Source organism: Loxodonta africana, chromosome 3 (genome assembly GCF_030014295.1).
Source record: "Loxodonta africana isolate mLoxAfr1 chromosome 3, mLoxAfr1.hap2, whole genome shotgun sequence".
Classification (NCBI taxonomy): domain Eukaryota; kingdom Metazoa; phylum Chordata; class Mammalia; order Proboscidea; family Elephantidae; genus Loxodonta; species Loxodonta africana.
In genome coordinates, this window is record NC_087344.1 from 128,302,442 (window position 1) to 128,315,561 (window position 13,120).

The 13,120-nt window shown below is 34.8% G+C and overlaps 1 protein-coding gene across 2 annotated transcripts in view; it reads left to right on the forward strand.

Annotated features, from left to right (window-relative positions):
- PRKACB (protein kinase cAMP-activated catalytic subunit beta) overlaps positions 1–13,120 on the forward strand; it is a 135,661-nt gene that overhangs the window by 61,549 nt on the left and 60,992 nt on the right. The window contains exon 1 of one of the 2 annotated variants that reach the window (XM_003411215.4): positions 1,579–1,980. The exons of the other annotated variant lie outside the window; for it this stretch is intronic. Coding sequence (XP_003411263.1) covers positions 1,794–1,980 — 187 coding nt within the window. The 5' untranslated portion in view covers positions 1,579–1,793. Of the gene's footprint in view, positions 1–1,578; positions 1,981–13,120 lie in introns of those variants that run through there. 2 annotated transcript variants of the gene reach the window in all.

A 13,120-nucleotide genomic window follows, 5' to 3' on the forward strand; every position in this document is an offset into this window, starting at 1 on the left:
CCTTGAGGATGAATAGAATTTCCGTCAGGAGAAATTCCTGAATTCAAAAGAATTCAGCAATTTTATCTGCTTCTGCCCACACAGAGTCAGCCTGTGCTCTGTAGATGTTTATTAAAGTCTACAGACACTTATTCAGTATCTGTTTTGTGTAAGACACTGTCAGACACGAATAAGCAAATTATGTATTACTGTTCCGAAACGCTGGTGGCCTAGTGGTTAAGAGCTTGACTGCAAACAAAAAAGTCAGCAGTTCAAATCCACCAGGCGCTTCTTCGAAACACTGTAGGGCAGTTCTACTGTGTCCTATAGGGTCATTATGAGCCTGGATCGACTGGATAGCAATGGGCTTGGTTTTGGTATACACATACATAATATTCATATAGAGCTACAAATTTAAAAAGTTTAGTCTTACAGATACTGCTGCCTATTTTTTAGAGTGATACTAATTTTACCTAAAAAAGTGTACACAAATGAGCTGTTGCTTTGCAAAGTCACTAGTGATTGCTTCCTTTGTGCGTGTGCGTGCGTGTGGAGAGGGTTGTAATTGGATTACATTATTTTTCCTATTCTATTTGTTATTATTGTCCCTATTTATTGTATTTCTCAAAACAGTTGGCAGGAAATCTGGACTAAGATAGTTTCTAGATTTTTTAAAGATATTTTTCTTTCTCTCTCTTTTCTGTAGTCCTTATTACAGCTTCCAAAGACAAAAGCACATACATTTCTCATCCTTTAATTTGTTAGTCTCAGAAGACAGGTGCTCAAAATCATTGTTAAATGCCACAGGTACGTGCCTTTTGTTTTCCTACAAGGGGACAATGGCAAATTTTATTTACTTTTAATAGGAGGAGATGTCTCTAAATGAGACCACTAAATGAGGGATTAGGTAAGCAGCAGTCCTCAGTGTTAAGTTTTTAAAATAAATAGGTCTCAGGCCACTCTCAGTCAGCCAGAAGGAACTGTTTTCTCCTGCTTGAAATCTCTTGCTATGACTGATTTTAAATCTTAAATATTTTCTTTTTCCAAATTTTACAATGTTTTTAAAATATAAAAACTCGTCAGCAGATTATAAATTTGATGAACAATACTGACATCCTCACTTTCTGTAGTTCCTGTATACATTACGCTTAAGTGAATGAGTTAGCAACATTCGGTTCTTTTTTTTTAAGTGCTAGTTCAGGTTTTTCCTTAGTTACGACATATATGTCATAAATTTGTTTTGTGAGAGTTTTATCATATCCATTGCATACCAGTTTTGTTGTAAAGTTAACTGTTGACAAGGATGCCTGAAATCTGTATGTTAGCTGATTTCCTGGAAAAAATAAAACCTTTCTTTTGAACATGGTATATTTGAAATGTGGCTTGGGCCTCTGTTGTTAGCATAGGGTTGTAATATATGTTTAACTATTTTTCTTTTTTTCAGCCTACTGTATATATATATATATATATTTTACTGTATATATAAGTCCTTATACTTACTGCTCTCATTAACATGGGTTAACATTAAAACACTGTTAATTTAAAGCGTTGTTTTGTTTTATACATTTAGGCAGATATTGCAGGGTTTTTTTTTTTTAAATCACCATCTCTAGTTAGATATAAAGACTTGTGCTAAGAAAAGCTTAGAAATGTGCTGTTTTATATTAACAGGAAACACAACAGCAGTAGTAATTTGAATACCCTGCAAACAGGAAGTTTGACACATGCATAGCTTTCAGCTTCAGTGTAAGAAGTTGTTGAGCTCCTTCTGGAAATATTTTTAGTTGCTTTAAGTAAAGCGTAAATGCACGTGAATGGCAGCTTATAGAGAACTACCTTGTAACCAGCATACAGGTACAACTACTGCTCTTCAGAAATTGGAAGGTTTTGCTAGCCGATTATTTCATAGACACTCTAAAGGTGCTGCACATGATCAGAAAACAGCTTTGGAAAATGACAGCCTTCATTTCTCTGAACATACTGCCTTATGGGACAGATCAAGTAAGTTTTGTTTTATTTTTAAGTGATATATTCTAATTAGCAGCTAAAACAGTAATTGGAGATTTAAAATCAACCATATAAAGACCATGTTTAGTTTGTCTTTTAATAGTTTCATAGGACATTCTGCAAGATAAAGTTGAAGGAATAAGTTTCAACTTTACTGTAAGTTTAGCTGAATCATGTAGTTATATGACTAAGTTGATTATCAGTTGAAAAATTTTCTTCAAAATTCTGACATCATTTCTAGAGTACATTACCGTTTTTGGTTTTAGTTTTATTTTTGGTCTTGTGTAAAATGAAATGCTTAAATTTTAGAAACGATAGTTTACTTTTTAAAAGTATCTCTGATTCATAAGCCTTAAACTTCAAAAGAGACAAGAAGACTCTTGAATTTTTAAATTTCTATTGTGCTTGATATCTTTTATTTTTAAATGCTCACATGAAAGTTATTTCAGTTTAACAAGCAGGGTTTTCTAAAGTAAAAGCGTAGTATGATTATTCTATGTGAAATCTCACATAACATTATGAATATCTAAAGCTTCCATCATGGTATTTTATGTAATTTATACTTACGGCTTAAGGGAAAAAATGAGTTGTTTACACATGCATCACATTTTTCTAGGCATGTTAAAAATGTTTGGAATTACTGCACTGCTGACACAATGATATGAAACCATTTTTGGTGACATACATGTTAAAAGATAAATTTCACATATAACAATACCAGTGCCTCCATTCTGCATTTCACCTTGGACCCTCCCCAAGGTATTTTTGTCACTCTGATTAAAGGAACAATAGAATCACCCTTGGTACTCTTGCCCTTTTTATTGTGTTTGTTTGGTCATCAAATAGCACTAGGTTTTGCCTCTTTCATTTATATATTCCTTAGCAGTTAAGTAAGATAACTCACTTAAAAAAAAAAAAAAAAGAAAAACAGTTTCAAAATTTGCTTCTTGGTTTATATAACACATTCATAGTGCTGTGAAAGCTATCCAAATTATTTTTTACTACATTGGTTTTTTTTTTTTTTTCTTACCTTCTTCAAACTGTCTAAGTGAGAAAATGAATAAGAACATATATTTGCACAAAAATTGTTTTCACTCCAAACAGTCTGCTTGTTATTTATAGTTAGTCCTTACTATATACCAAATTGACAAATGAAGAATTTCAATATTTCCAAGTTTATGAACTATTAAATATTGAGTTAACAGTACATTATCAAAATTTATCATGTAACACAAGTTTGTTGTTCACTCTGTTTCCCCTATTCTGTTAAATTGCCGTCCCTAAGCTCTTTTGGAAATCATTTTTATGCATTTCAAAGATCTTTTAATCTAAAGTTAAATGAGAGATGAGGATAGTATTGAGTTAATTTGTTTTACTAATACTGTTCCTCCGTGATAGGCATTTAATAAGTGTATCTTAAAAGAGACTGTCTTGGGGTTTTAATAATTAATAGTTATGTTTGAACGACACTCTCACCATTTTTTAAATGTGTGAGGCCTGTGATGTTTTCTGAATACACATTTTAAATTCTAGCAATGGAAGATGGTATCATGAATCATGATTTCTTTTGGAAAAAACATACATATTGATAAAACGCTGTTAACATTTTTTTCTTACTCTAAAGTCACAAAGTAACATAAATAGGATCATTGCGCACAGGTAAAATCGGAGGCGAACCTTGTAACCCTGCAAATAATAAGCATAAACCAAAAAAAAAAATCCATTGTCCCAAGTTGATTCCTACGCGTAATAATAGACACAGTGTAGGAAATACTTCGAGTAACTCAGTGTTCATTAACCAAGTATTCTTCCACTTTCTGCCTCCTCTCATATCCCAAAAGATCATAATACCCATTGCCGTCAAGTCGATTCCGACTCATAGCAACCCTATAGGACAGAGTAGAACTGCTGCATAGTTTCCAAGGAGCACCTAGTGGATCCAAAGTGCCAGCCTTTTAGTTAGCAGCCATAGCACTTAACCACTATGCCACCAGGGTTTCCAAAGATCTTATTAGACACAGTAATTTTATATATGTAAGGAATGAGCACAGTATGCATGGAGCGCTAGTTTCCTATTATGGACTGTGTTGATAGGAAGAAAACACTGATAGAGTAGAAACAGAAGAATCCTATTATTTCACAATTCTAAGGTTTATTTTTGTGGTTCAGAACACAAATTTTTCTAAGATTTATTTTTATGGTCAGAACACAAATTTTTATTCATTTTTACAGTCAGATGTGGAAAGAGTTTTGACTGTATGAAGTTTGCATACAAACCACATTTTTCAAAGGTACTTAAAGCAATTTACCGGCATGACTTGTTTGACAAGAAGAAGGAATGTAATATCTCCTGATGATAAACACTCTGAATATGTTTGTTCTAAAAGTGCTATTTTAAGAAATCCACTAAGCACAGAAGCTGCATGTAAACCTTTTTTAAAAAAATTAGTTTTATGAACTATTGAGTAAGGATTTATTACCATTTTAGGCAGATATGAAACAGTAACAAGCATTAGTCCAGGGTTCTTTCTTTTTCAAGGAAAATGTAGATAGGAAGAGATACAGAATAAAGGCCAAACACATAGTGGTTTTTAGGTGCCTTTAATGTGTTTCATCATTTACTACTAAATTAAGTAACAGGAATTCTTGTTTCATAACAGATATTTAACAGCTGATTCCATGTGCAGGTACATATATCAAGTTCAAAGGAAAGCCATGGAGGAATTCTGCTTTTTGATCTGACTTGGAATGAATGGGAATATTGACATTCATTAGGTTCTCTTTCTAGTGAATTTATTATAGTTAGGTTTTAAATCTTCCCTTGATCATAAATGGTGTATCGAGTTCTACAGTGCTGAGCTTGACTGAGTTTTGCACATTTTAGGTTGTTGATTTTATGTAGTAATGAATATCCAACTATAACATTTTAAGGACTAAATAGGTCAATACCATTAAACACTTTACCTATCCTTCTTTCTATGATTTGACAGGCTATTTTTCTGGCAGATACAAATCTGTATTAGTGAATTTTAGATTTAAATACTGTTTTGTACAAATGGGAAACGCTGGTTGCGTAGTGATTAAGTGCTACGGCTGCTAACCAAAAGGTTGGCAGTTCAGATCCACCAGGCGCTCCTTGGAAACTCTATGGGGCAATTCTACTGTGTCCTATAGGGTTGCTATGAGTCGGAATCAACTTGACAGCAGTGGGTTTGGTTTTTGGTTTGGTTGTACAAATGAGCAATTTTGTATGTAGATTTCTTCAGGTAGAATAGGGTAGCTAAAGTGATTATAATCTTGTCAATTTGACTGTTCCAAAGCTTATACAATCTTTAAGACAATGTGCTTCCAAGCCTTTTCTTAGCTCGCTGTATGTGTCAGTTTTACTAATAAGCTAGTAAGACCTTCTACATTGTATTTACCTACCTACTTTTTCCATCTGCAACTGTTCCATAGGTTTCTTCGTAGTGATTACTTTTTACTCCCTTGGGGAAACTTTTTTGAATATTTACTATATGATAGTTTGTAAACAAGACTCTAGGAAAATAAGATCTGGTTCTTACCCTCAAAAACAAGAGTAGGAAGAGCAAATGTACGAACAGCATAATATTCAAGGCATAATGAAATACACCTATTTCTCACTTATCGGTATGGTTAAGTTCCAAAGACCAGGTTGTTATGAGAAAATAAGCATTATGCAAAAATGGAGGATGAATGACCACATCAGATCAGAAAAATGGAGGATGACTACATCATTACATACATTCCAAATTACATTATTATATAACTGCCAAACCACCGAGAATCATGGCCCAGCCAAGTTGACACATAACCTTAACCATCACAGCCAGTATATTCTTGCCTTACATCTCGACATTCGTTATTGCCAGACGTACATCATTAATGCACAAAAGAGTCAGATAGATTTTTTGCTATTGTCGTGAATGTGAAATGTCAGATGACGAGATAGTCACTAAGTGAAGAGTGGGTGCAGCTTACTTGGGGAGCTTGGTGTAGGGAAAAATTAACACTAAAGAGAAGATGGGGGCTATCAAGAATATCGAAGAAAAAACAGAATTTTGAGACTCAAAGAAAGAGGAAGAAATTATTTTATTATAAGAAAATAGCATGAACAACCATAAGAAAATTTAGTATTTACTTAAAAGATATAGTAAAATAGTGTTTGGAACAGTAATTTGTGGATCTGATCTTGAAAGCTTTCTGTCTTTCAGAATTTCAGACTACATTCTAATAAACGGGCAACCAGTGCAGTTTTTTTAAAAGAGAATTATATAATGCAACCTTTGTTTAAAGAGCCTAAAGAAACTTAATTTTAACTAGCATAGTGCGGGAGAAATTAACTTGTTCTAGTACAGGGAAATGTGTTTAGCTACTATCATTTTTGTTTTATTTGCACTGGACACTTAATTAGAACTAATGCACTTAGATACTGCAGTGAACTTGGCATGGCAACAGTCAGATAATGGATTCTTTTTGTAATAACAATGCTTGTTTGAGGTGTTTCTTCTGCTTGGAATTTTCTTTCCCTACTTCTAGTAGTGGTGAGATTTGCTCATACTTTAAGGCTTCAGTAAAATATCATCTCTGTGCAAAAAATTACCAAAGCGTTTTATTCCTGTATCCCTCATCCTTAGAATTTGTGATTTCCTTCTTCGTATTCTTACATCATCTTATGTTCACTTTATTATGGTTTATATTATAGTGTTAACATTATACTACTTATCCTTAAGCTAACTGTATTCTTTGTGTGATTTTGAACTCCTCAAAGGTATAGAACTTGTCTGGTTTATTTTGGTATTGCCAGCATGGTTGTCAATAAATGTTGATTTGTTAGATTAACATTAAATATCACTACAGGCTTACATGGACCATCTTACTCTAATTTATTCTATTGTGATCTTTGAGATTTATTTTAAAGACTTATGGCCATCAACCAAAAACAGTAAAATACTGACCTGACCCTAGTAAATACCACACTCCAGAGGCAATGAACTTTTCGGTGTTAGCTGTGTTTCTTTTATCATGCTTTCAGACTTTGAGAAATTGGCAAACTTTTTAGAAAAACTAATCAGGGTATTCAGTCATTTGAAATTAGAAAATGTTTTCATTAGCTATTTAGAAATGCCGAGTACTATATCAAGGGTACTAACATAGTGAGAAGTTTGTACTTGGTTGTACTGGAGTTAGAGGAGAAGGCTGGTTAAATGCATGTACTCTGGGTAGCACCTTGCTAATGGAAGTGTGATCCAGCAACGTTAGCATCACCTGAGAGCTTGTTAGAAAGACAGAATCTCAGTCTGCACCCAGATCTACTGAGTCAGGATCTGCATTTTAACAAGATTCCCCAGGTGATTTATGTGCATCAGGGTTTGAGACTTTTTTTTTCCCTAAGAACATTTTAATCTGGTTAACAAATAATATATCTTCGTTGGAGAAAATATGAAAACCCTAGGAAATAACAAAGTAAAAAGCAAAAATCACATACAATCCTACCAAAAGATAACCACTGTTGACATTTGCGTATACCATATGTCTGTGTGTATGTATGTATGTATGTATACACACACGCGTCTGTTTTGTGCATACACACACAAATTTCCACCCCCCCCTTAAATTTAAATCTTGCAGTACACACTTGCATAACATTTTTCCTTATCATAAAGAGTTGTTCTACAATATCTTTTTAGATGGCTGTTTTATATTCCATTAAGGAGGCTTGGTAGCACAGTGGTTAAAGTGCTCTGCTGCTAACTGAAAGGTCTGGCGGTTCAAACCCACCACCTGCTCTGTGAAAGAAAGATGGGCAGTGTGCTTCTGTAAAGGTTTACAGCCTTGGAAGCCCTATGGGGCAGTTCTGCTCTGTCCTCTGGGGTCTCCATGGGTTGGAATTGACGCAATGGCAGTGGGTTTGGTTTTTTGGTTATTCAGTCACAAGAATGCACTGTAATTTATTAGCCAATCACTGGCTATCTAGGTTGTTTTATTTTTTTTTACTATTTTATAAAAAAGTGCTGTGATAACCATTTTTACAGTTAAATCATTGTACATACCCAAGATTATTTTTATATTTTACAGGACACATTTAAAGAACTGTTAGGACCATTTTAAGGCTTTTGCATTAAATTAATTGCATCACAGGTATACATGTAATATATCCTCTTGGAGTTAAATCTGTTTCACCCTTTAGGGAAGAGTATTTACCATATTATAGTGTTTCAGTTTTCTTCCTGGCATATCAAGCATGCCGTATTTTCTCCTTTATTAATAGTGTTTACCAAAGATTTTTCCCACTTTTTAAAATTGGTCAGTTAATAGTAGCAAATGGTCTAAGAGACAGTCTTTAGTTGCTGAATAGCTTATTATCCTTGGGTACTCCTTGGTAATCAGCATAGTATAATCTGACTGGGCTGCAGATTCAGTCATAAAGTGCATACTATAATTCTAATAGTGCAATGTAGCAGTGACTCCTATCACCCAACTTCCAAATTCCCTGGTTGGGATATTGTCACATACCTTATCACATGAAACATTTACTATTTGTCAGACATTGTTCTAAGCACACCGAATATATCAGTTTATGTAATTCTTTGGAAAACCCTGTAAGTATTATTATTATTATTCACACCTTATAGTTGAAGAGGCTGAAGCACATTGTTAAGTAACCTCCTTAAAAGGAGCCCTGGTGCTGCAATGGTTAAGTGCTTAAGTGCTAATCGAAAGTTTGGCGGTTTGAACCCACCCAGAGACTTGCTGGGAGAAAGACCTGCCTATCTGCTTCCATAAAGATTACAGCCCAGAAAACCCTATGGGGTAATCGACTCAATGGCACCTAACAACAACAACAGACCTCCTTAAAGTTACTTAATAAACGAAATTTGAACCCAGGTAGTCTGGCTCCAAAGCCCATGCTTTTAATCACTATTCTATGAAATCTTTCTGTATGTGTGTGAAAAAAAACAAAACAGCTCTTCATCTCCTATAGTGTAGATTTGTGTCCAAGACTTCCTGGTGGATACAGAAAGAGACAGAGTGCATGTTATGAGGATCCAGAAGACCGACAGGCTAGTCAAAGAACTTTGAAAATAAGATGTCATCCAAAAAATGTAATAAATGGAAGCTGGAAAAATGTTTTCTTGCAAGTTCTGAAAAAATGGCTACTGGTTATGGTTATATAATAAGTATAGCTAATTTGGGAAGCAAATAAGGGTATATTTTTTAAATATTCAAATTATCATCACATACCATCTATGTAAATTAGCAGGATTTCTAAGTAGCTCATTTTTTGTGTCTTCTTCCAGGTCCCTTCAAGTATCATTAAACTTCTAGGGAGGTTACTCACTCCAAGGAGGCTAATCATCTCTCCAAAGGTTAGATGAAGAAAGAAATGCAGATTTTGATCAGCATATATATATTTTTAGCTGCCATTGATTTTGCCACTGCTACGTGGTTTCATGTAGTCTCTGGGTGGTGCAAACAGTTAAGTACTTGACTGCTAGCTGGCCAAACAGTTGAAAGTTTGAAACCCACCCAGAGGTACCTTGGAAGACAGGCCTGGCTAGCTGCTTCTGAAAGGTTACAGCCTTGAAAACTCTATGAAATGCTGTTCTACTCTGACACACATGGGGTCGCTGTGAATCAGAATCGATTTGCCATCAACTAACAACGACAGCAACAATTACATGGTTTAAAACTGATCCCGAAGAATTTTTTTTTATTATTTGACCTTTTTAAAAAAATTTTTAATGATATAACCAACAAAACATACAGTAATTCATCAATTTCTACATGTACAATTCAGTGATATTCATTACATTCTTTAAGTTGTATAACCGTTCTTGCTGTCTTTTTCCAAATTATCCCACCACTATTAACATACATTGAGTGCACACTAAGCAAAAGCTCCTTCTTTCTCCCTCCCTCCTATCCCTGGTAACAACTAATTACTTTTGGTTTCTATATATTTGATTATTTCATGTAAGTGATATCATACAATACTTGCCCTTTTGTGTCTGACTTATTTCACTCAGCATAATGGCCTCTAGGTTCATCCATGTTGTGGCATGCATCAGGACTCCATTCCTCTTTATGTCTGAGTAACAGTTTATTGTATATACATACCACATTTTTTTCCATCCATTCTACAGTTGTTGGGCATTTCGGTTGTTTCCACCTTTTGGCTTTTGTGAATAGTGCTGCAGTGAACACTGTTATACATATGTCTGTTTGCATCACTGCTTTCAGATCTTTTGGGTATATACCTGAGAGTGGAATCGCTGGGCCATATGGTTCCACAATCAACATCCATGGAAGCAGCAGATAAGAAATCAAATGATGCATTGTAATAGGCAAATTTGCTGCAAAAGATCTCTTCAAAGTGTTAAAAAAGCAAAGGTGTCACTTTGAGGACTAAGGTGCGCCTGACCCAAGCCATGGTGTTTTCATTTGCCTCATATGCATGTGAAAGCTGGGCAATAAAAAAGGAAGACCAAAGAAGAATTGACGCCTTTGAATTATGGTGTTGGCGAAGTATATTGAATATACCATGGAGTGCCAGAAGAATAAACAAATCTATCTTCGAAGAAGTACAGCCAGAATCCTCCGTAGAAGCGAGGATGGCAGGACTTAATCTCACATACTTTGGATGTGTTATCAGGAGGGACCAGTTCCTGGAGAGGGACATCATGCTTGGTAGAGGGCCAATGAAAAAGAGGAGGACACCCAATGAGATGGATTGATTGACACAGTGGCTGCAACAGTTGGCTCAAGTATAAGGATCATTGTGAGGATGGCGCAGGATCAGGCAGTGTTTCATTCTATTGTACGTTGGATTGCAATGAGTTGGAACTGATTTGATGGCACCTAATGACAACACTGTGACAACACTGTAGTTCTAACAACAACATTGTAGTTCTGTATTCAGCTTTTTGAGGAACTGCCAAACTATTTTCCACAGTGGCTCTCCCAACTTACGTTCCCACCAGCAATGGATGAGGTTTCCTATTGCTCCACAACCTCACCAATACCTAATGTTTTCTATTTTTTTAATCCTTGCTAAAAAAAAAAAAAAATTCTAATAGGAGTGAGATGGTATCTTATTGTGGTTTTGTTTTGTATTGCCCTATGAGGTCACCATGAGTTGGAATTGACTCCACAGCAACTAACAACAACAATAAATGCCAATGACTTTGAGCATCTTTTCATGTGCTTGTTAGCCATTTGAATATCCTCTTTGGTGAAATCTCTGTTCAAGCATTTTGCCCATTTTTGATTGGGTTGTTAGTCTTTTTGTTGTTAACTTGTAGAAGTATTTTATAAATTTTGGGTATTAGACCCTTATCAGATATATGGTTCCCTAAAATTTTCTCCCACTCTGTAAGCTGTCTTTTCACTTTTTTGGTAAAGTCCTTTGATGCACAGAAGTATTTAATTTTTATGAGGTCCCATTTGTCTATTTTGTCTTTTGCTGCACATGTTTTTGTTGTTATATCTCATAGCCCATCACAGAAATCTGGGTTCCACAGCTTCATTCGTATGTTTTCTTCTAAGAATTTTATGGTTTGGGGTTTCTCGTTTAGGTCCTTAATCCATTTTGAATTGGTTTTTGTGTACAATGTAAGGGTTGGATCCTGGTTCATTCTTCTGAATGTGGACATCTTCCTTCCCCGTTGGATATATTTAGCACTCTTGTGGAAAATCAGTTGATCATGGATGTAGGGATTTATTTCTGGGATATCAGTTCTTTTCCATTGGTCTATATGTCTTTATCAGTACCCAGCTGTTTTAATTACTGTAGCTTTATAGCATGTTTTGAAGTCAGGAAGTGTGAGTCCTACTTTATTCTTCTTCTTTAAGATTCCTTTAGCTATTTGGGTTCCCTTGTCCTTCCATATATATAAATCTGAGAATTGGCGTTTCCATTTCTGTGCAAAAGGCTGTTGGAATTTTGATGGAGATTGCATTGAATTTATAGATTTCTTTGGGTAGTACTGACATCTTAATTAAGCCTTCCAATCCACAAACATGGAATGTCTTTCCATTTATTTAGGTCTTCGATTTGTTTTAGTAATGTTTTATAGTTTTCTGTATACAGGTCTTCCACCTTCCTAGTTAAATTTATTCCTAGGTATTGTATTCTGTTAGATGCTATTGTAAATGCTAATGTTTCCTTGATTGCCCTCTCAGTTTTCTCATTGCTTATATGTAGAAACCCAACTGATATTTGTGTGTTAGCCTTGTACCTTGCCACTTTGATAAATTCTTTTTATTAGTTCTGATAGTTTTCTTTTAGATTCTTTGGGGTTTTCTGTTTATAGAATCATGTCATCTGCGAAAAGGGTAGTTTTACTTCCTCATTCCCAATTTGGATACCTTTTTTTTCCCCCCTAATATAACTGTTCTTGCTAGGACTTCCAGAATGATGTTGAATAGTAGTGGTGAGAGTTGGCATCTTTGTCTTGTTTTTGATCTTAATGTGAACACTCTCAATCATTCTCCATTGAGTAAGATGTTAGCTGGGGTTTTTCATAGTTGCCCTTTATTATATTGAGGAATTTCCTTTCTTGTTGAGGGTTTTCATCATGAAAGGAATTTAAATTTTGCCAAATGCCTTTTCTGTATTGATTGAGATGATCATGTGGTTCTTTTCCTTTGTTTTATTAATGTGGTGTATTACATTGATTTTCTAATGTTGAAACACCTGGGATGTCACTTGATCATGGCATATAATCCTTTTAAATAAGTTTTTGGGTTCTGTTTGCTAATATTTTGTTCAGTATTTTTACATATATATTCATTAGGGATATTGGTCTGTAGTTTTATTTTCATGCGGTATTTTTGTCTGGTTTTGGTATCAGTGTAATGCTTACCTCATAAAATGAATGGTAGTACTCCCTCCTCTTCTATTTTTTTGGAAGTACTTCTTTAAATGTTTGATAGAATTCCCCTGTGAAGCCATCTGGTCTAGGGCTTTTCTTTTTGGGAAGTTTTTGGTTACTGATTCATTCTCTTTGTTACGAGTCTGTTGGGCTTCATTATTTCTTCTTGAATCAGTGTTGGGAGTTTATATATTTCAAGAAAACCATCCATTTCTTCTGAGTTATCTAATATGTTGGCA